The 24,379-nt window shown below is 44.1% G+C and overlaps 1 protein-coding gene across 11 annotated transcripts in view; it reads left to right on the top strand.

The window, feature by feature from the left end:
• Positions 1–24,379, top strand: part of MARK3 (microtubule affinity regulating kinase 3) — a 108,135-nt gene that overhangs the window by 21,810 nt on the left and 61,946 nt on the right. For all 11 annotated transcript variants that reach the window (XM_040333697.1, XM_040333694.1, XM_040333699.1 and 8 more), the window contains exons 3-4: positions 2,211–2,264; positions 24,329–24,377. In XM_040333697.1, the coding sequence (XP_040189631.1) occupies positions 2,211–2,264; positions 24,329–24,377 (103 nt within the window). The remainder of the gene's footprint in view (positions 1–2,210; positions 2,265–24,328; positions 24,378–24,379) is intronic.

The following is a 24,379-nucleotide window of genomic DNA, read 5'->3' as shown; positions in this document are numbered from 1 at the left end:
TCTGGCTTCATTATGCCCACACTTAAGATGGCCCCAGTCAATTTCTATTTTATAAAGTGTCTAAATGCTGTAACAACCTAACAAAACAGACCTTAGTTTACAGACTAACTTTACTAGAATACATTAAGCTTGTGTATTACAGGGGTATTTATATTTAAAAAGTGAAAATGTGGCCCGAACTCCGCTTTAAATACGATTTTATTTTTTTGATCAAATGTATTTTAATAAAATGCTTTTGGAGTAAGAATCTATCTAAAGATAGTTTTTTTTTTTCTACTTAAGTGCTGGAGGAGCAGAGAACTGGTGACAAAGTCACCGACTCTCTATCTAACTAACTGTTGCCATTACACAGGCATGTGCAATTTAAAGGCATGACTTGTTGGACATCCATTTACTTGGCGTAACAAAATTGTCAAACCCCCCCCCCCCCCCCCCAAGTACATTTTGAGAACCATTTATTTCTACCAATATATTTGATCTCTAGCACATCTCAGTTTTGTGTTTTTTTTTGTTTGTTTGATCTATAGAATTTTCTTTGGTTAAAAACTGTACAACAAAAAAACAAAACAGTCTAGTAAAATAATCCCTGTAAATGGAAGTGTATTTGTTGTCAAAAAAATAAATATTGCGCTTAAACTGCTGCGCAAATACCATGTGAAACAAAAAAATTGCAACGATCGCCATTTTATTCCCTAGGGTCTTTGCTTAAAATAAGTCTATAAAATGTTTGGGGGTTAGAAGCAAATTTCTAGCCAAAAGAAACTGATTTATACAAAGTGCCAGAAAAGGCCTGGTCTTCAAGTGGCTAGAGTACCACTCAAAACTTCAATTGGACATCTTATGTATTGTCAATGGAGGTGATTGCCTTGTCTGACCTATAAAATGCCCATCTATGTTCTTAATGACACGGCAAGTAAAAATGCCATCTAGACTTGCTCTCACTTTTATAATGATTGTTCAAAACCTGAAAGCACTGAACACACGGCAGTGTTTGCCCTCCCATTCCCGGGACTTTGGCTCTCCTTTGCCTTCAATAACACCTCAATAACACTCTGTTCTGGGAAATGCCATTGTGTGCCCTGCTAATTGTTCTGATATCTAGTTACATTCCCAGGAAACGTTGCTGGCTTTCAGGAGCTCCTTGTTTACAAAAATCTCTGTCTGAAGATTGTATTAGAGGTTTGCCTGTTTTGATGATAAAATAGAACTGGTGTGTGTGTGTGTGTGTGTGTGTGTTCTATGCACATGAATGAGATTAAATTGGTATCGGGAGCATTTTTATGTTGGTGGTAATAAAATGTATGTGTGTTCTCATGAGATGTGATATCGGCCAATATCTTTACACATAATTTATTACATGTGTCTCAGACATTTTTCTAGCACTCTCCAAAATCTCAACTGAAGTTCTCATAATGGTCTGGTAGCCAGGGGGTGGCATGTAATCTAGGCTAAGCTGCCTGGGAGTAATGTGCTTTTGTGGGGTTTCGTGGATAGCCAGAGCTCAGAATTGTGGTTTAGTAATAACTAGCTGAATACCCGGCGTTGCCCGGTCTTCCTATCTTAACCTTTTGGGGAGGAAAATGATAGTAATATAAATATACCCATCTTTTATATAAGGGTGTAGGTAAGGGTGAATTTAACTGTCATATATTTTTATTTGGCATATAAGTAATATGTGTAGCAGGTATTATTGAAATATCGCCAGGCGTACAGAAGTTATGTGGGAACATACATTTCCCATTGATTTGCATGGGACTTTAAACAAAAACCCCGACCCTCACAAATGGGGGTAGTTAAGGGATAAATTAACTATCCTATAGTTTAAGTGGACATATAAGTAACATGTGACCAAGTGTTATCGAAATATCTACAGCCGTTTGGAAGTTATGAAGTAACATGTATTTCCCATAGAGTTGAATGGGACTTTAAAGAAAAACCCCGACCATGGCAAATGGGGGTGGGTAAGGGTTAAACCACCTATCCTATGTTTGTTGCTGACATATAAGTAACATGTGTGCCAAGTTTCATGTTAATATCTTTAGCCGTTTGGACGTGATGCTGGAACACACACACACACGTTGAGTTTTATATAGATAGATAGATAGATAGATAGATAGATAGATAGATAGATAGATAGATAGATAGATAGATAGATAGATAGAATGTGCCCCGCCAATCTTTAAAATTGTACTTTCTCCTTTTTTTTGCAGGTGGCAATAAAAATAATTGATAAAACACAGTTAAATCCAACTAGTCTGCAAAAGGTAAGTTATGATTTAAATTACATGATGATGATTTTATACAGCGACTTTCCAGTGCTTGTATAGTAGAGATGGGGAGCAGCAGAGCAAGATCCCTTTTACAGCGTGATCTGTCTGCTAGTTAAACTGCACCTGTCATCTGCTAATAGATGTCATTCCTCTATGGAGGGGTCTAGGGAAGGTAGGCGCTGCTCTTTTACCAGGGAAGGCATCTGCGTGTTTTAAAGCTGAACTTCGGACACACAAACCTTTCCATTTAAATATATTCCCCAAAAGCCTAAGTGATATAAATCCACTGTGTGCCTTGCTCATATACAGTATAGTGGCCGTGTTCGATCATACAGATGTATTGAAGGAAAATCTGAGTGTCCCAGTTAATTTGGTGTTTCAAATATCACAAGATGCTTGGCAAAGCCTTTTTCATGCTACCGGGACTCCCAAGAGATATAAAACACGAGGGCTCATAATACCACACCTGTTAAACGCAGCAAACGTATTGATGCCTATCTGGAGGATAGGTAAATCCCCAACTGTGGTAGAGTGACTTTGGAAAGTTATCTTTATTGGGGAACTGATTTATGACTACGGAGAAAATGAGTACATTTCATATTTCTATTTAAAGAGGGGGTTCACCCTAATAAAACAAATTTTTTTTTTTTTCTAGCATTAAATTAGGCATAGTAGCGCAAGCTACAGTATGCCTGTATTTATTTTTTTAGCCCCGTACTCACTGTGCAATCGTATAGATAAGATTCCGACTCCCCGCTGGGAATGGGCTTTCCTATCCAGAGGGAGCATGATTGACGGCCGGCTATGGCGCGTCACGCTTCTCCGGAAATAGCTGAAATGGGACTTGGCGCTTCACGGCGCCTGCGCATAGTCTGTGCGCAGGCGCCGTGAAGAGCTGAGACCTACTCCGGCTATCTTCGGGGATCGTGACGTGCCATAGCTTGCCATCAATAATCCTCCCTCTGGATAGGGACGCCCATTCCCCGCGGGGAGTCGGAATCTTATCTATACGATTGCACAGTGAGTACGGGGCTAAAAAAATAAATACAGGCATACTGTAGCTCGCGCTACTATGCCTAATTTAATGCTAAAATGTTGGTAATGAGGGTGAACCACCGCTTTTAAATATTTCAACAATTTCTTATATAGTAGCATACTGCATCTGAGTAATGAGGGTGAGCGGTTAAACGAAATAATCCAGGAGTCTATCATAAATGATACTAGATTTAGGAGTAAGGTAGATTACTTTAACAATTTAGCAGAGGTAGAATAAGAATAAAGTGGCATAGATGAGAGAGAGACTTGTAAAGCGCAACAAATGCGAACTGAATCGCCTTTGGGCGCTGTATCCATTTCATGGGTAAGGAACCCCTTGCCCTCAGAAGAGATGGGTTTTAATCTTTCTCCTGAAGGCCAAGTGGTCCGACTCCAGTCGGATGGTGGTTGGTAGTGCATTCCTGATAGGAGCAGTTCTGATAGGAGTGGGTGAAGGGAGGTTACTTATTAATCGCAAAAAGGGTTTAGATGGGTGTCAAAGCCCCCTCCCATTTATTTTTTATTTTGGGTCATGTGCTTTAGCTTCTTCTGTCTTTGGTGCCCCGACTATACCACCTGGAGTAGTTTTAAGGATAGAGATGGGGATATACAGTAAGTGCCCGTCGTCTTACTGTATTGTCTAAAGCCTCGTACACATGGTGCTAAAATCAGAAGGGGATTGTCGTTTGACAGACTATTTTAAATTCTTACAGTTTGGTACACTTCTTTAGACAATTGTTTTCCAATTTTCGTCCAAAAAATGTTGGATGACAGGTTAGTAAATTTTCGGCGGACAACGGCTCCACGTCTGATTTTCGTATGGTCAGTATACAAGTCCGTCACACAAGTCGAAAGTACAAATGCGCATGCTCGGAATCGAGGAATGACTGGGAAGTGTTCGGTTTTGTAAACTACTGTTCGTAATCTTAGAATTAACATTCGTGACGCGGCAATTGATGAAATGTCAACATTTTCATCTTCTTTAATGGGATAACAATGAAGCTGCTTTGCATGTAGTGAAATGTATTTTGAAAGGCATTTGTTTTGTTCCATCTAAAAAACGCGAATCAACGATTGCCAAACTTCTACTAACACAAAATTAGCAGAAGGGCCCCAAAGGGTGGTGCTTGAGAAATTAACTTCCTCTTTATACACTCCTAGTACGTCACTATATTTGTGTTTGTCTAATGACAATTTGCGTACTGTTGCGTACTGTTGGTATGCAAGACAAGATCCTGGCACACGCCTGTTTGACAGAAATCAGACGCTCGGTTGGCCAACAATTGTACCGTGTGTACAAGGCTTAAAGGGGTTGTAAAGCCTTGTGTTTGTTCACCTTAAAGCGGGGGTTCACGCGTACATGACACTTTTTTTCCCCTTAGATGGATGCTCGTTTTGTCTAGGGGAATCGGCTAGTTGTTTTAAAATATGAGCAGTACTTACCGTTAGGAGATGCATCTTCTCCGCCGCTTCCGGGTATGGGCTGCGGGACTGGGCGTTCCTATTTTGATTGACAGTCTTCCGAGAGGCTTCCGACGGTCGCATCCATCGCGTCAAGATTTTCCGAAAGAAGCCGAACGTCGGTGCGCAGTATAGAGCCGCACCGACGTTCGGCTTCTTTTGGCTACTAGTGACGCGATGGATGCGACCGTCGGAAGCCTCTCGGAAGACTGTCAATCAAGAAGGAACGCCCGCTCCCGAAGACCCATACCCGGAAGCGACGGAGAAGATGCATCTCGAAAACGGTAAGTACAGCTCATATTTTAAAACAACTAGCCGATTCCCCCTAGACAAAATGAGCATGAAGCTAAGGGGATTGTTTGAAAAAACTGTTTAATGGGTGGACTCCCGCTTTAATGCATCCTATGCATTAAGGTGAAAAAACACCTTGCATTGCCCCCCCCCCCCCCGCTTTACTTACCTGAGCCCTGAATTTCCGTGGGCGCGATCCCGCATCCACTTCTCGGCTCTTCATTGAATAGATTGCTAGCAGCGCAGCCATTGGCTCCCGCTGCTGTCAAATCCAATGACACGGCCACCGGGGGCTGGACCGGGTCACACTCTGGCTATGGACAGTGTATGACATGGGAGCGTGCCTGCAAGGTAAAACACTTTAGGAGAGAGTGGGTTATCTATTGTGGGGAGGAGCCGCCGCAGGACCCCCAAAACAGGAGGATCGGGGGGCTCTGTGCAAAACGAACTGCACAGTGGAGGCAAATATGACATGGGGGTGTTTATTTATTTTTTTACAAAGAAAACTGAACCTTTTTAAAACCACTTTAAGGCTGGCCATGGATCTTCTTCTTACTTTTTTTTTCCCTTCAGCTGAATGAAAAAATTAAATAAAAAATCCTCCAAAGTGGTTGGAGGTGTTCTGTCAAAATACTACTTAGCGAGAAGCAGGGACTTCTCCACTGTCGGAATCCATTACTCATTGGAAAGTATTGAGCAGAAAAAAAAAGCTCTCCCTGCAAGGTAAAGACTTGCCTTCAAACAAAGCCCTCCAATGCTGGCTGCAGATGCTTCCATCTTCACCCGGTCTTCATTCAGTGTTCGCAGACTGCAGCCACTTGAATAGCCAAGCCGCGATGACGTCACTTGCATGGTACAGAGCCCTGAAGGACATCCGCCGGCTGCTGCTTACTAGAATATCTCCTAAATCGGGGATATGCAATTAGCAGACCTCCAGCTGTTGCAAAACTACAAGTCCCATCATTCCTCTGCCTCGGGGCGTCATGCTTGTGGCTGTCAGTCTGGCTATGCCTCATGGGACTTATAGTTCTGAAACCGCTGGAGGTCCGCTAATTGCACATCCCTGTCCTAAATGCTTACCTGTAGGTAAAAAAAAAAAAAAAAAGAATTGGAAAGATTACTTCCACGTTTAAAGCCTAGATCATTAGTTTGCGAGAAGGAAAAGACCTAAAATGTCTCATTTGCGATAAAAGAACTTCCTTCTAGCAAATTTTCGAACACACAATTTTTTGGCTTTAAAGCTACTGAACCTTTGCTTGTGAGGCCCTGTGGTGACGTAAACTGTTTGGCGATCATATAGGAAGATTTTAATGTGTTTCCCTTTTCCGCACTCTAGAGGAAGTTTTGGACTTCCTCTGCAGTCTGGTTCTGCTTTGTTGTTCTGGGTGCCGAAACTGAAAGTTCAGCTAAACAAAGAGCCTTTTGTACAAAGTTTGTAGGAAAGGGAAGTGTGCGGGAATTGCCTATAGCAACTGGAATTGCCATAGACATCACTCCAGGTTGCTGTACTAATCCTTACAAGCTTTTTAATTTAAAAAAATGTTTTGCCTAAACTAAACATATGCAGGCTTCGAGTTGTACAATGTTGGCTGTGGAAAAATATGAGCCATGTAGTCTTGTGTAGAAGTAGTCAGTTTATTTAAACCCAGGAATACGTATTCAGACTTCAGAACGCGCCTTCTTTCTTTATCATAATGTGGAAAAGGGGGGGTGTTCTAAAGTTTTGGGGGGATCTGGGCAAGGCTAATAAAACTGCAGATCGCACCAGACGGCACCGGCTTTCTGGCAGGATCCATGGGTATTTTTTTTTATTTTTTTATTTTGCAATTGTAAGACAGATATCTAACATAATGCTTTTAATTGTATTTTTAAGCTGAACTTCAGGCACACCTAGGTAGATTCACAAAGAGTTAGGCCGGCTTATCAGTAGATAAGCCGACCTAACTCTGAATCTATGCCGGCGTTTAAGTGTATGCTCAAACAGAGATACACTTAAACAAAACTAAGATAGGCCGGCTTGCGCCGTTCTATCTTAGCTTGCAATGTTTCTGATGGCCGCTAGATGGCACTTCCATTGCGGCCGGCGTAGATTATGTAAATGAGGGGATACGCCAATTCACGAACGTACACCAGGCCTACGCCGTTGAATTACGTCGTTTCCGTAAGGCCTTAGGTGGCCTAAAGTTATTCCACCTATGAGGTGGAATAACAATGTTAAAGTATGGCCGCCGTTCCCGCCGCGACGTTGTTTACGTCTACGTCGAAATCAATAGGCCCGTACGGCGTACTTAGCCGCAATGCGCACTGGGAAATGTAGTCGCCCCGGCGCATGCACAGTGTCAAAAAACGTCAAACGTGAGGTCAAGCCTCATTTCCATACAACACGCCCCCCTCCAAGCAATTTGAATTAGGCGCCCTTGCGCCCTTACGCCCGCTCGTTTTAGGCTACACCGCCGTAGATGAGCAGGTAAGTAGATTGTGAATCACTACTAGCCTAACTAATTTACGGCGGTGTAGCCTAAACAGGCTAGGCTACGCCGCCCTAAATTTAGGCCAATGTGTGTGAATCTACCTAACCGAATGAATGCAGCTCTTTTTAAATTTTTGCATCCATAAATGTTTTACTTGCATGCAGCACCTGAACGCAACTTATGTAGAACAGAGCTCAGACTGGGAAATGGAAGGTCACACAAAGAGGTAGTTTGTTGTGCTGCAGGGCTGATAGGTGGAGAGAGCAGAATGACAGATGAGTTCATCAGTGCTGCTTCTCCTATCACTGTCCAGTCAAAGGCTGGGTGAGGTGACTAGTAAGAATTATTGAACCGCAGAAGAGAGATCAGATCTTCTGCCCTGCTGGACAGAGCTGTGTTTTTTGGCAAAGCTGTGTAACTCTCTGCACTGAATGGACAGAAAAGCAAATACTTTGGCATGTAGACCACTCCTCTTTTATGAAATTCATCTGTGTATTTGGCCGATTGCCTGGAGTCCAGTTTCAACAGACCAAAAGGGAGCGAATGAAAGGTATTTATTGTTTTAGCTTTACATGTGCTCTTAAAGAGAACCTGTCTAGAAAGGCTTCCTCTCCTGATCCTCCTTCAAAAAATTTCGTCATGCTGACTCCCTGAATTTGAGTTGACCCAGAATAAGTATGTAGATAAGGAGTTTTCATTACGGCTTTCCTGATCTGCATGCTGTTCTGGTCCATCAACCCAAGAACTTGATATGGGCATATAAAACAAGTATAAAGTGTAACAAGTAGTGCAGCGCAAATAAATCAATTTATTGATTTATTTGCACTGCACTACTTGTTACACTTTATGCTTTTGGGACTTTTTATTTGAATTGATCCTTTAGTGCTGGCTTGCAATTTTTGGTTTGTTGTATTATTATTCCAGCGCTGAATTTTTTTCTTAACATATAAAACAAGTCCCAGGTAATGCTTTACCATGAAACATGGGGCTTTCTAAAGAAAATATAATGTTTACTTCATTTTACGTCTTGTAGTAACACCGGATTAACCCCCCCCAGCCTTCACCCCACCCTTCTTGATGTACAGTAGAGACCTTTAACAATATGCATTACATAATTATCTTGCCTAATGCTTCTGTAGCAGTTTTGGGGTCATAGGATTTATCGCCTGTGTGCGCTTTTATCCTTGGACTGGCCATACTTGAATTTAGCAATTTTTAAAAATAGAAACCATTTGATCGCACCGATCTTGGTGTGATCAAATGGTTTTAAGGGCAGAGGAGGCATTTGTGGTTTTGTTGACCCCCAGATCTCTTTATAAAGAGTACCTGTCACATGTCTATTGCTGCGAAGAGCGACAGTGTAAACTTTTTTTTTTTTTTTTTTTTTAAATGCCCCCCCCCCCCCCCCCCGTGCTCATACGCAAAGGTCCTGTACACTAGCAAATGGCGATCATCATATGAGATATCGCGTTGAACATCAGATCATAGAGAGTAATAGCAGCAGACCACCTGTGTAAATCTAAAGTGGGAGGAACTTGCTCAAATTTTGGCCGAGCCGGGAATTGAATTGAATGGAATCTAAGCAATATTTGGCCAGCCTAAAGCGAAGTTCCCCTCAAAAATGGCACTTCCGCTTTTAGTAACGTGACCCCCCGACATGCCACATTTGACATGTCATTTTTTTGGGGGGGTACTTTCTTTTTAGAGGCATCCTGCTCCCACTTTCTCCCGGGGCTCCGCAAGGAAGTTCACCCCTCCCTGCAATCTATTGGGACACGTTGCAGAAGATTGCCCCACCATTCATGGCATGCAGCGCCGCTCGCGCATGCACAATACGTGCTTGGCTGTGAAGCCACAGCCAGGCGCCCGCAGTAAGAATGTCTGCGCCGTGGAGAGGAACACAGCTTTGTACGCCCACATCGCTGGACCGTGGGACAGGCGATTGTCACATTTATTAAGTCAGCAGCTACACTTTTTTTTGTAGCTGCTGACTTTAATTTTCCGGCGGAACTCCGCATTTTAAGGCGTCTTTATTTTATAGAGCAGGGGGAGTAGTTCTTAGAGATCTTGTTCTGGGGAAATCTTGGAGTTCCTGACTTCTGTGATTTACTTCCAGTTCTGTTAATTTGAAGACAATTTTCTGGGGTTTCCTATTTGCCAAGGCTGTTGGATGTCTGAGAATGACGTCTGCCACACACCTAAACCTGCTACAGTTGTCTTCCATGATTATTCAAGTGGGTGAGAAATGTGCATCCTATCGATGGGAATTATTAGTCACAAGACGTTTGCTGTTCTATCGAATACTTGCGATGATTGAGAGTGCTGAGTACCTGGTATTATACTTGCTTTCATTGGGCTTGGTGAGCCAGTTTATACGGATCTGTTTTTAGAAGTTGATGAGGCTCAACATTTGAGAAAATTGTGCAATTTCAAATACTGTACAGCCTTGTACCAGATGGTGAGGGTGTGTGTTTTTTTTTTTTTTTCCATTAGTATTTTCAGTTTTGTAACCTGATGGTTGTTTGTTCCTTGCAGTGTTGAGCGTAGTGCAAGTTTTATTAAGATTTGTCCTTTATTCCATTCTTGTAACTGTTGCCTAGAGGTGCGGAGTGTTGTATATTGCATTAGTCAGTTGTGGGGTCAGCTGTCTTTCCCATCCTTGTAAAGGAAGGTAGGAAGAGCATTTCCCATAAGAGGCAGTTTCCTCCCTGCTCCTGTTATCCTGCTGTCAGATCCAGCACAGAATCTGCAATAGGAGGTGGGGGGAGGACACAGGAATGCCATTCTCATACAAAAGTCCTGTTCATGCCACAGTGCTACAGACCTTGGCACATTTATCTTCTATGTAGACTGAATAGGGGTTTTGGGGGGGGGGGGAGTTCAGAATCGCCAGGGGTCATTCATTTAAATCCCTTTCCTGTTTGTTACACTTTGATCATCTTGTTCAATTAGAAAAGATACAATTTTAAATATGTACTAATGGTTGCCTCTTGTGTCTGGATGGCTAATCATTTGACCAGTGTTGATCAAGACTGGCTGAACAGGTTACATGTCTGTTTCAAATGTAATGGAATCGATAAGAGCGACGGAACGTAGTTTGTGTGTGTTTTTTTTTTTTTTTTTTTTTTTTTTTTTTCCAACCTCGCCTACTATGAAAGTAACATCTTCAGTCCAGAGTCCTTTATTAATTGCATCAGAAAGCAGCAGACAGAAATCCATGGCACTGACACTGGCTGTTTTTTCTGATGGTGGGGGGGGGGGTATTTTTCTGGCCCCCCCAAAAAACACACTTGCCGGTTGTATTCCTGTGAAATAAGACTTGGGACTCCCTCCTTGTTCTGATTGCTTCTACTACACATGGATTTTCTTCTCCTTCCTGTTTTGTAGAGACCTGCTGGACCTAAGGCATCGGGCCCAAACCGCAACCCTTTTCCATTGACTGAAGTCTTAGGCCTCGTACACACGATCTTTTAAACAGAGGACAGCGGTCTGATGGACCGTTTTCATCGGTCATAACCGATCGTGTGTGGGCCCCATGGCTTTTTTATTAACCGATGGTTAAATAACCTAACTTGCTTTAAATTGAACCGATGGATTCCTAACAGATAGGTCAAAACCGATCGTTGGTAGAAGGTCTAGCTTCTTCTTTTTCCTCTGGAGCTGCCTGAAATCAAAAAGGCTTCCTGATTCCAGCGTGTGTAATATTCTCAGCGTGTAGTTGCCCTGGACATGGATCCCTACAGATCCATATCCACATTTATACAGCGATCAGTGCTATAAAAAATGCACTAATTACTGTATAAATGTGACTGCAGGGGCAATGTAGTGCAAATCTGAGGCAGACACCAGAACCACGTGAGGGTCAATACCAAGTGGAACGCTGATAGTGAGCCAATAATTGAAAGCACCTCGTAGTGGCATGGATACACGCCAGGTGGAGGCAGTCCTGTCCCCCCACCCCCCTCTCTGACTTTCCTACCCTTCTGTTTTTCCTTTTCTTTTTTTTTTTTTTATGTTAGGTTATGGGTCCACACATGTTTACTCGGCCTAGGCCATGTACAGGCTAATAGGTACAGCCCCTGGCTCGGGTCGGATCTTCCTAAACAAAAGTTGTCCCTTCCCCTTCTGGCAATGTAAAGGGATCCACAAGGAAGCTGGGCCCCCCACGCCTTCATGCTCATGGGCCAGATTTTGGCCGTAGAGGGTTTGATGGGAGGCTATTTTGGCCCCCTCTCCATATGCGGCACAAGGGTGGGGGATCTCACTGAGAATTGTGATCCTCAACCCCGGTGAAAATTAGCAGACAGGTTTGCTGGCTGGGCGGACTATTCTCCTCCCAGTGGAAATGTTGTACTAGCACAGGATAAAGTACCATAATCTCCAGTTGCTAAGTCAAACCCTAAGAATTTAGTTATATTTACCTGCTCATTGTGGTCCATGTTTGCAATGTGTTTTCCTGTAACTTGTCATGTTTGTTATTCTAAATACAGATTTTTTTTTTTTTATATAAAAAAAATTGAACAGAGTCCTCCAGTGGTGTGCTGGCAGGGCTTGCACCTTCCCCCGGTCTTGCTCGCTCCGGTCCTTTGGCTGAGCCGCAAAAGCCTTACCACCGCACATGCATACGGGAGTCGCGGTTTGCGGCGCAGAGCTCTAAATGGAAGGCACGGGTATGCTATCTCTTCAGAGCACATGCGCTGGTGATGCCACCGGCTGTATCCAGTGTGAATATCTTCTAAACAGTACAAGTTTGAGATATTCACTGTACCTACAGGCAAGCCTTATTATAGGTTTACCTGTGGGGTACAAGTTCAAAAGCGGAGTTTACTAGCACTTTAAAGGGTAACTCCTCTTTCACTTGGGGGGGAAAATGCAATTATAATAGTGCAATTGCATTATTTGCAATTAAATGGTTATATGTAAAGTTTTTTTGGTTTAAGTCTCGGTTGTGTTCTAAATTCTCTTGAATATTCAATGAACACTGTTAAAGTTTTTTTTCTTGAGAAATGACGACAGATTTTTCAGAAAGGTTGGACATGCATTGAAAATAAACCATATTGTATCTGATGTTTTGCAACCTCAAACTTTAATAAGAACATTGAAACCAAAAATCTAATTTTGTAACGGTATGAGTTGTCACCAGGACAGCTCTGATATACCAGACGGCTGGCTGCTTTTCAGCTGTTGGCTGATGTCACGTATTGTACGAGTTGCGTAGGGTGCCATGTGGCGTCTAATCAATCTGCACACCCCCATGACTCGTTTCAGAATGATTGCTCTTAATTAATGCGTCCGTGTTTTGCCCAGTCAGCAGTGCCCTGGATTAATCCCGTGTTTCTGTGGTGTTGGAAGAGAGCAGAACGGCTTCCTGTTATATTGGTTGGAAGTTACAAGCCTGATGCTGTATGAGCTCTTTACACAAAATCTATTAGGGGTTTCAATACGGAGAATTTTAGAGCAAGTTTTTTAGCTGCGAATCAAAGCCCATTGTGTGTCATGACAATATATTCAAAGGCTGCTGGGTAAACGCATGCTTGGCTAAAGGAGGTATTGTTAAGCTCCTTTTATCTGCTCTCTTTGCTGCTCTAAACCATTCATTGATCGGTTACACTAGGAAATAAAGGCTCTCGGCTGCTAAATGGACACCATTTGCCTTGGCCATGGGAACGCAAGAGGTCTTGAAAAGGACAGTCTGTGTCATCCTAATAGATTAATAAGACCTCTTGGGGTAATTTGCATACAAAACTTCTTCGACTAGCCATCCTTATTCATTCTTTTTCTTCATTCCGTGGGCTGAACGAAAAAAAATGACTTGATTTCTCCATCCACACAATTATGCCGCGTACACACGACCGTTATTCATGTCATGAAGAAAACAACGTTTTTCTCGATGTGATTTGTCGCGATTCCTCAAGTCTGCCTTGCATACACATGTTCGTGAAAAAGACTGTCAAGCAAAGCACAGTGATGTACAACCCGTACAACGGCACTATAAAGGGGAAGTTCCATTTGAATGGCGCGACCCTTTGGGCTGCTTTTGCTTATTTCCCCGTCTCATAACTTGCTTCTGAGCATGTGTGTCCCCCCCCCCCCCCCCCCCCCTCCCCTCGTTAAAGCGCTCACACAGCCATTTTTCACAACGTAAAAAATACAGCCGGTTCTTAAAAGAAGAAAAATCGGACGGTTCTTAAAAGAAGAAAAATCGGACGGTTCTTAAAAGAAGAAAAATCGGACGGTTCTTAAAAGAAGAAAAATCGGACGGTTCTTAAAAGAAGAAAAATCGGACATTTTTCTCGTTGAGAAAAAATGCTCTGGAGCATACAGACTGTTTTTCACGACCAGTTTAAAAAATTGCATTTTTCTCGTGATGAAAAACGGTCGTGTGTACGCGCTATTACTGTGGATGGGGGGAATCACTCCAGCTGTGCTATTTTATTCTGACAGTGGGGAGACTTCCCTGCTGTCAGAATACACCGATTTGGCTCCACCGGCACTGATCTGGAGAAAATATTCTAACAGCCTGGTTGTGGACAAGTCAAGTTGATCAGCTTTAGTACAACCAGCCTGCCCATACATGGATTGAAATTTTACCGATCCCTGCTGAACCGTCCACATTTTAATCCTTGTACGGCCGGGTTTTCTCACCCCGCCAACAGAACTTTTGGGAATACAACAGCTTCTGCACTGCTAGGTCAAGAGAACAAATACACCTTAGATTTTCATAGCACTTTTACGTTTCTCCTTGTCGGTGGAGGAAGCCTTCAGTTTCCGCTCTACATCAAGTTGAATATCCTTCCTCTGGCTTGAACACTGTGGGAAAGACAACAAACAGATTACGGCCAGACTACGATTTTTGATCTTTACCTCCTTCAGAGTCATGACCTTGGTGAGGACCAAAACAATGGTCTGACTTTAAAATATTTCAACTTCAAATGAGCAGCTAAAAAATTGTATTTTGTTTGGGAAGTTTTGCTATACCTGGTACAGTTTTTTTTCAATCCACGGGAAGGATCTTCCTTAGGCCGCCCGAAGATCAGTCTATTCTAACTGTGTATGGACAGGCTGAATGTATCAAATTGATCGATCAACTTGGGTACAACCAACGTGCCGGATTTTCTTGTCAGTCGCTAGCTGCTATACCCGCTAGCAATAGTCACTGTTGTCTCCCAGGAGGGATGGCTCCCCACCCCCTCCGCCGGGAGAATACAATGTCTCTTCCCCTGGTAGTATTGTCTGTTTTGATGGGGGAATCGTGCGACTTTCTTTTCTGAAAGTCATGGTTGCAGAAAATACGTTTTGCAGTCTATGGCCGGCTTTAGTGTTGTGTTATTGGAGGCGGAGCGATCCCCAGAAATGATGAATTTCATTCTGCAGGGTTACACAGAGCTTGCTTCTGTTTACCTGTGGGGGAACAGGTACCTGGTCTTAAAAGGTACCTGCTCCCAATCCTGGTCAGATCTCCACAACGATCCACCCGAAGTTTGACTTCTCACCAAAACACAACCCCCCCCCCCCCCTTCAGTACAGGTCCAAGAAGGCTGTAGGAGTATTCACAAAGTGTAGTGGGCAGCTGGCCACAGTAAACATGCTGGGCACCCGAAGACTGCCAAAGTTTGGGTGAGGATGGCGCTGGACCCCTGATTAAAGCGGAAGTTCACCCATAACAAAATTTTTTCAAAAAATCCCCTTAGATGGATGCTCGTTTTGTCTAGGGGAATCGGCTAGTTGTTTTAAAATATGAGCTGTACTTACCCGTTTTCGAGATGCATCTTCTCCGCCACTTCCGGGTATGGGTCTTCGGGAGCGGGCGTTCCTTCTTGATTGACAGTCTTCCGAGAGGCTTCCGACGGTCGCGTCACTAGTAGCCGAAAGAAGCCGAACGTCGGTGCGGCTCTATACTGCGCCTGCGCACCGACGTTCGGCTTCTTTCGGAAAATCGTGACGCGATGGATGCGACCGTCGGAAGCCTCTCGGAAGACTGTCAATCAAAATAGGAACGCCCAGTCCCGCAGCCCATACCCGGAAGCGGCGGAGAAGATGCATCTCGTAAACGGTAAGTAATGCTCATATTTTAAAACAACTAGCCGTTTCCCCTAGACAAAACGAGTATCCATCTAGGGGGAAATAGTTTTATGTACGGGTGAACCCCCGCTTTAAGCAAGTGTCCTTTTTTTAAAATGTAGTATTTGTAGCTGCTTCTTTTTTTCTTTTTCTACAAGCAAGTTGATGTGGGTGTCTAAAGCAAAACTATCCTTCTCCCTTCCACACGATACATAAACAACTGATATTGATTACCCTCACACTATGCCTATTGTGTTTTAACAGTCGGCCCCACTGGCAGCTCTTTTTTTCAGCTGGCCATTTTCTGCCTGACTGCTTCGATTTTTAACTTGAGGAGTGTGACGGGAGGTGGCCGTCGGGGCCACCCACTGAGCGAATTTCAGCAGGTACCTTCCGAAATGTTTTTCTAGGCTGTGTTGTGTAATATTACTACCAAATGTACACAAGTCCCCTTTAACAGGCAGCCACATGTTTTCGTAGATGAGCAGCACTGCTCATACCATTGTAGTGCTGCTCTGAAAAACCCTTTTTGGCGGCTTCGTACCAATGGAAAATATATGCTCAAGTTTTTCAGAGGTTGCATTTGGGAATAAATGTGCAGGCAATCAGTTCTAGTCTTCAGCCTTCCTTTATTGTCTCTTTTAATATTTTATAAGCTGTTCATCTCGTATTGCCCGACCGAGCAAATTTCTAGAACATGGGGTACTGCAGGAAGTGAGATAATGTGGAAAAGATGGCTTTAGATCGGTTATTAGATTTGAAGAATTTTCTGCAAATGAGTCCAACTGTATGAAGAGAGCTTCTTCGTACTGTATACATTTTAGGAAAAAAGGTTTCAAGTGACGCCAGCAGTTTGTGCAATCGATTGATGAAAACGATGTGTTCAGGAGGAGATCAATGAGGACATGAGTGGATTGTATAAACACTAGTGAGAGAACTGAATATTCACACTGCAGTGTTCTATTCCTTGTGAGTTTTATAAAGTGTAGTAACGCATGGCATTTCTGATCTCATGATCAACCAGTTGCTCTCCAGCAGTGTTAATTTTGGCAGCCAATTTCGATTTAGTTTGTCTTGGTCTTTTGACTAAAATGGCATTTTAGTTTTAGTCCCATTTTTAGTCTTCTGCCATTGTTTTAGTCAAATTTAGTTGACTAAATCTCCAATACGTTTTAGCTGATTAAACTAGTGCATGAAATATGTAAGTAACCCGTCACTCACAGCAAGGGGGCGGAACGGACTAAGGTTTTTCTCTGCAAGTCTGTTTTATTTCACTGAACAATAAAAGAGGATTGCTCAGAGCTGGATTAACTGTGTGGCAAGACTGGGCACAGATAGGAAATCTTATACTGTACATTGTGACCAAAAAATAAATAAATTGGGGTTTGCATCCACTTTTAAGGCTCCATGCCTACTGGAGCTGATAAACTGCAGTTTATTAGAGTTTGGGTGTTTATGGGCTTTGGGGGGAAAAAAACTCCACTCTGTTGGTCTATGCACACATGGACGTTTTTCAGCTTTAAAGCGGAGGTTCATCCTAAATTTGGACATTGGCTCAACTAAACTAGCAGACAGAGACCATAATTAATCCATTGTTTTTTTATTGGCAATCCTTGCCTTAGCCTGGCAGCAGTTTCTCCCCTGTCACTCAATATTCCCAGCGAGAGTGGGCGTTCCTAATCACAGGCTGTGATTGACGTGCTTCTGACCAGCGCATACTGTGCGTCACGAGTTGCAGAAAGAAGCCGAACGTCGGTGCGGCTCTATACAGCGCAAGCGCACCAACGTTCGGATTCTTTCGGCAACTCGTGACGCGCAGTATGCGCCGGTCAGAAGCACGTCAATCGCAGCCTGTGATTAGGAACGCCCACTCCCGAGGGAAAGCCGGGGGCCGAAAATAACCCTATACAGGTATGTTGGGGGGAAAAAAAAACACAAACCGCATACTGGCGGTCTCCTAGGTCGGTCCATGTATTATTAGAATTTTTTTTAGGGTGAACCCCCGCTTTAATTAGCAGTGGAGCTTATGGGCTTTTTTTTTTTTGAACGCCTGAAAATCGCGTTCAAAGTACCGGTTTTTGACCTCAAACACGTTTTTTTTTTGATCCATTGAAAACAAAATGTGGAAAAAAGCTGAAACGCTATTGCAAAAAAATGTTAAATGTTGAAAGACTCCCTGCAAAGCTATTTTTCTTTTTAAAACATTATTTTAGCGTCCAGTGTGCATGGAGGCTTAGGAGCAGTTGGGCATTTTTTTTCAACTGCTCCTGAACGCTCCTCTGATCTTATCGGTACACGTTTATAGTTGTTTCTAGGCAGTTGAGTTTAGTCTTTTCTGGAACCCCAGAAAATGCATTTAGAGGCATTTCAAGCACCAAACACGGTAACTTGCATTGACATTTATCTGAAAGAGCTTTGCCAGCTTTATATTTTCATACCAGGGCCTGGTATAACCACCTCTCTTCTAGGACGTTTATATATGTGTGGTGGACAAAGTGGAAAACAAAAGTCTGGTTTCTTTTGATTTACTACTTTTTCGCAAATTATTTGTGCTTTGCACTGCCTTGCTGATGAATCCCTTTTGTAAGATTAGATGTTCTGCATGTAGCTGCTTTTACATGCATTTAGCTGTGTTTACGGTGTCTGTTTGGGCCCTGGACACACAAAATTAAATTTGGTCTAAATGCAGCTAAACGGACTGCACCTAAACGCAGGTAAATGGTATAAATGGCACCATTTTAAAATGCCATCATATGGTTTTGTATGCATTATGAAATGTCCAGTGTCCTACACAGGTTTGACTGTGCTGATGTGATTGAAGCCTTGGGCCCCTTTCACACGGATAGACCCAACCGGTCTCCCCGTCAAGTTTTTAAGGTGGACCCGATCAGACCAGCCATTGCTCTATGGAGTGGCGGATGTCAACAGAGCCCTTGGTAATTATTCAACCCACCTTGCCTGGTAACGTCGCTGTATATTAACACTGGAGTATAGGTCCACGTCATGTTATCCGTATTTAAAGAGGACGTAAACCCTGATGGGTTTTACTTTGTTTTTGTTTCCCTGCAAAGGTAAAGCATAATGGGCTATTATGCATCGCATAGTAGCCCATTATGTGACCTGCAGTAGAAGCCTGCGATGTCCCCATCTTCCACGCTGGCAGCGAGCGTCCATTCTTCACCCCTCTTCCTTCTGGGGCTGCGAACTCCGGCTCTGTGACTGGCCGGAGTCATGTGACGTCACTCCCGCACATGTGCGCGGGAGCCGCCAGTCACAGCATGACCCCAGCGTGCCCTTTCAAGGCGACGCATGCGCAGAAGACTGCATCATTCGTGAACATTGCAAATATCTTAAACCGTGTAGGTTTAGGATATATTTCAAGCACCTACAGGTAAGCCTTAACCTTAATTGCATATCCATGCTCTAAAACAGGGGTCTCAAACTGGTGGCCCTCTAGCTGTTGCAAAACTACAAGTCCCATCATGCCTCTGCCTGTGGAAGTCATGCTTGGAACGGTCAGCCTTGAAATGCCTCATGGGAATTGTAGTTTTACACCAGCTGGAGGGCCACCAGTTTGAGACCCCTGCTCTAAAGCATGCAGGAAATCCAGGAAGTTGTGGAAATGGATGGCCAGCAGACAGGCAGCATGGAAGGGGATACGTTTTTATATTGGATTGTCAAAGGGACCAGCTGAGACTTCATCTATGCACAGGCTGGTTGAAGTCAATCCATTGATTTGACTTAAGTACAACCAGCCTGTTGGATTTCTTGAATGCGATTTACTGCTGGAGGTTATAGCAGCCAGCATTGATCGTGATGTTTTGCCGGCAGGTAAGGCTCCCTGCTGCTCGAACACAGTGGCTCCGCTGGGGGGGACTGTGGTGATGGGGGTATTTGAGCAATTTTTCTTTCTCTGGTTGAATATAATTTCAGAGCCTCTCTGTACTGAGAACCCTCCCAGATAGGGGCTCCTCCAGAGGTGCCCATGCTTTAGACCTGTACAGGTGACGCAACTTGTCGGTCTGTGTACATATCTTCCTAAAATGTGCAGGAAATTTGTGCCATTTCATGTCTGGTCTTTGTTGGAACTTTTGCTAAGAAGGTTGAGCAGTTCAGCATTGCTTTATCTTCTATATGATTCAGAAGTGTTTCGGCACTAATTTGCTTATTCTTTTTAATTTGTTATATGTGGTAAGAGATTGTGATGAGCTGTTCTTTTCTCTCTCAGCTGGTAATCCTCCTCTTAAGCTGAAGTGGGGAAACAGAAGGTGTTTTGGTAACTACCAGTGTGGGCAGGATGGGATGATTCACTGGTGAAGGCCTGGCATGCAGAAGCCATTCATTCAAGCAGACACTGGATCATTGTGTCACATGAAAAAAACAAAAAACGCCTTGATAGTAGAAATTGTGCTAAATCCCGCAATTTCAGAGCGAAGTCTACAGATTAGGTATTCACACACTGTTCTGTTTAAAGCAGACTTATCAGTAGCTTTGCGATTCGACTTTGAATTCATATCCGATGTCTCACAATTTATTATAACAGAGATGCGCCAAGTGGAAATTTTGGTGCCGAAACAGAAAATTCAGGCTGCTCCTTGACCGATATATAAATACATTTTTATATATACCGTATATGCTGAGTTATTCTGCTTTTTTTTTTTTTTTTTTTTTTTTGCTGAAAATGCCCACCTCAGCTTATACTCAAATCGCCTTTTTGCACCTGATCTCCCGGACTTTGGGAACCCGGGACCGGCTGGCCGTAGGTCCCCTGGACCCCAAACTTGTACACATATAGCCCCATTCTTCCTATACAAGTGTGCAACGTTTGTTGTGCGGGGGACCTACGGCCGGGGAGCACCAATCTTTCAAGGTCGGGCACCCCTTCGATAGACTCCCATGTTAAACGGTAATTTCTCCGGTAAAACGTATTGACTCGAGTATAAGCCTAGGGTGTCTGTGTCCCTGCCTCACTGTGTCCCTGCCTCGCTGTGTCCCTGCCTCACTGTGTCCCTGCCTCACTGTGTCCCTGCCTCGACTTGCGTTTTAACATTGGAGTATATAGAAGGGGTGCCCGGCTTTGAAAAATGGGTGCTCCCGGGCCGTAGGTCATACAGCAAACTTTGCACACATGTAGAGGAAGAGTGGGGCTATATGTGTGCCAAGTTTGGGGTCCAGGTACTGGGTCCCCAATGTCCGGGAGATCAGGCGCAAAAAGGTGACTCAAGTATAAGCCGAGGAGGGCATTTTCACAACAAAAAAATTTGCTGAAAAACTCGGCTTATACTCTAGTATATACGGTATATGCTGCCTGCACGCCCTTTGAGTCTTTCGGACTCAGCTGATCACAGATTGGGGTAAAGGGCCAATCACAGCGGCCCTTTACCACATTATCAGCCAATGACCGCTGATCACAGGATGTAAACACAAGTATGTTAAAGGAATATCTGAACTGATAATCAGTGTCCTAATTACCATTACCGCTAATCGGTGCCCACCTCATCCGTGCACAACAGTGAAGGAGAAACTACCTCTGCAAAATGGGGTGTGTGTGTGTTTGTAAATGTTCTACCAGATTGAGTAGTAGTTTTTGTTATCTGCTTGGAGATGCATTTAAATGTAGAGGATAAGCGCCTTGCGTCAGTATTTCCTTTATTTAGACGTATGCAGAATAGTGCCCAGTTGGCGTGCATGGCTTATTCTGCAGAATCGCAGGTTGTAGCTGCTCTCGGGCTGCTGGGCGGGTAGGAAGTCGGGCATCTCATTTATAATTTAAATCTTGCATCAATCAGCTGACAGTTAATGGAGATAATTTTTGTTCTAAATTTAGTGCCTCATTCAGCGGGGTTGTGCAGTTCTTTCACAATGTGAATGTCATTTGTCCTTTTATAATTACTGAGAAGAATGCTGATCCCATATAAGCTGCACTACTTGTTTCCTTCCAGTCTAAGGGAATGCTCCGCTAGGAATTTTATGGCTTGTCCCTTATAAATTTCAGCGTTCTTGTCTGATGTAGTAAAAACCGAAAACATGACCGTATTTAATATGGCAAAGTGCTGTAAAGCACAACATGCTGTCATCAAGTCTTTCATTGTACTGACCGGCCTGGGTTGATGAAAATAAAATCTAACTGGCTGCTATGGGTTAAGCCAGCCACGGAGGGATTTTTTCTATCAGTGTTTTGATGGTGGAATCTCTCCCGCAGAGCCATTGTATTCTCCCCGCAGGGATGGCTCCCCCTGGCAGAGGAACAGGGATTGCTAGCAGCTAGAACAGCCGCTAGCAATCATCTCATTTAAAATCTGGCAGGCTGGTTGTGCCCAAATATACATTCAGCCTGCCCAAATATAGTTCAAATTTCAGCCGGTTCAGCAGGAGATGTCTATCTTTACTAAAGACCTTGTTCTTTCTGCCGCCTTGTTGCATTGCCCTCTTTTGACCTTTGGCATGTGTGCAGAGTTTGCTGAGGGTGATTGATTATTCTGGGATGCCCACACAACATTCCTAAAGACACCCTATCAACCTAAATTGCAGGTAAAAACACAGAACAGTGTTTTTTCTTTCCATAAACATTTTTTATTGACTTGCTAGCAAATTTGCCTGCTGCAGGGAAAGTCAATTGCCAAGCACAGCCCCCCCCCCCCCCGCCCCCATCTTCTGGGAATGTCTAATTACGGTCTGTTGTGGCCCAGCTCCTCTACCCGTTCCCTTACCTATATGACCTTTTATGTAGCTGCCAGCTGGAGGAGGTAAGAACAATACTATAGAGCAGGGGTCTTGCATTAAAATGTTCTTCCTGCAGAGGCCCACATGTCATTTTTTCACGATAAGGCCCCTTTCACATTGACGGACCGTTCGTCCATTTATTACAAGTCCGTTTACGGACTTGTAATGCATCCCTATGGGATCGCGTCCGTTAGCGGATGGAGCATCCGCTAACGTCCAACCATCCGCGTCCGTCAGGATCCGGTTTTTCGGACGGAAGAAAACCCTATTTTTCTTCCGTCCGCCGGAACGAATCGGATGAAGATGGACAGACTGTCCGTCTTCATCCGATTCCCCATAGGGGAGAGCGGAGGAGAGACAGGGCGGTCTCTGCACTGTGTGCGGGGACCGCCCTATCCGCCGACAGCTCAGCGGGGATTACGGAGGATCCCCGCTGAGCTTTTGCGGACACACGGAGCGGACACAAACGGTCCGCTCCGTGTGAAAGGATCCTAAGTGAGGGTTGTAGCATGTATGGGGAGCAGGAAGGAAGCCTTGGGGGGTGTACAGTGAGGGTTGTAGAATGTATGGGGGAGCTAGAAGGAAGGCTTGGGGGTGTACAGTGAGGGTTGTAGCATGTATGAGGTGCAGGAAGGAAGCCTTGGGGTGTACAGTGAGGGTTGTAGCATGTATGAGGTGCAGGAAGGAAGCCTTGGGGTGTACAGTGAGGGTTGTAGCATGTATGGGGAGCAGGAAGGAAGCCTTGGGGGGTACATTGGGGGTTGTAGCATGTATGGGGTGCAGGAAGGAAGCCTTGGGGTGTACAGTGAGGGTTGTAGCATGTATGGGGGAGCTAGAAGTAAGCCTTGGGGTGTACAGTGAGGGTTGTAGCATGTATGGGGAGCAGGAAGGAAGCCTTGGGGGTGTACAGTGAGGATTGTAGCATGTATGGGGAGCAGGAAGGAAGCCTTGGGGTGTACAGTGAGGGTTGTAGCATGTATGGGGAGCAGGAAGGAAGCCTTGGGGTGTACAGTGAGGGTTGTAGCATGTATGGGGAGCAGGAAGGAAGGCTTGGGGTTGTACAGTGAGGGTTGTAGCATGTATGGGGGAGCTAGGAAGCAAGCCTTGGGGGTGTACAGTGAGGATTGTAGCATGTATGGGGTGCAGGAAGGAAGCCTTGGGGGTGTACAGTGAGGGTTGTAGCGCTTATGGGGAGCAGGAAGGAAGCCTTGGGGGGCTGTACAGTGAGGGTTGTAGAATGTATGGGGGAGCTAGAAGGAAGCCTTGGGGGTTGTACAGTGAGGGTTGTAGCATGTATGGGGTGCAGGAAGGAAGCCTTTGGGGGTACAGTGAGGGTTGTAGCATGTATGGGGTGCAGGAAGGAAGCCTTGGGGGGTACAGTGAGGGTTGTAGCATGTATGGGGTGCAGGAAGGAAGCCTTGGGGGGTACAGTGAGGGTTGTAGCATGTATGGGGTGCAGGAAGGAAGCCTTTGGGGGTACAGTGAGGGTTATAGCATGTATGGGGTGCAGGAAGGAAGCCTTTGGGGGTACAGTGAGGGTTGTAGCATGTATGGGGTGCAGGAAGGAAGCCTTGGGGTGTACAGTGAGGGTTGTAGCATGTATGGGGTGCAGGAAGGAAGCCTTGGGGTTGTACAGTGAGGGTTGTAGCACGTATGGGGTGCAGGAAGGAAGCCTTGGGGTGTATATCAATAACGCACCCAAGTTATGTTTTTTCATGCCATTTTTTCATGGTTAACATGACCTATAAAAAACACCATAAGCACAGTAAAATGGTGGCAAATTTGTGCAAAATCATGTGAGTTTTCGGTGCAATTATCTGCAACTTTCTCTTATCGGCAAAATGCCGGTAACACCTTTTTTGTCCAATATGTTTCAGCGGACTAAATTTCGGTGCATCTCTACTATACGGGGCATTACTTTATGGGAGCTTCGTATCTTTTATACATAATTTTTGTGATGGCGAGTATGTTTCCAAATTAACTGTATTTTAATTTGATTTTCTTTTTTCTTTTCAGCTATTCAGGGAAGTACGAATAATGAAGATTTTAAATCATCCTAATATAGGT

This window comes from Rana temporaria, chromosome 13, assembly GCF_905171775.1.
Source record: "Rana temporaria chromosome 13, aRanTem1.1, whole genome shotgun sequence".
Classification (NCBI taxonomy): domain Eukaryota; kingdom Metazoa; phylum Chordata; class Amphibia; order Anura; family Ranidae; genus Rana; species Rana temporaria.
This window is presented reverse-complemented; position numbering and strand designations above follow the sequence as displayed.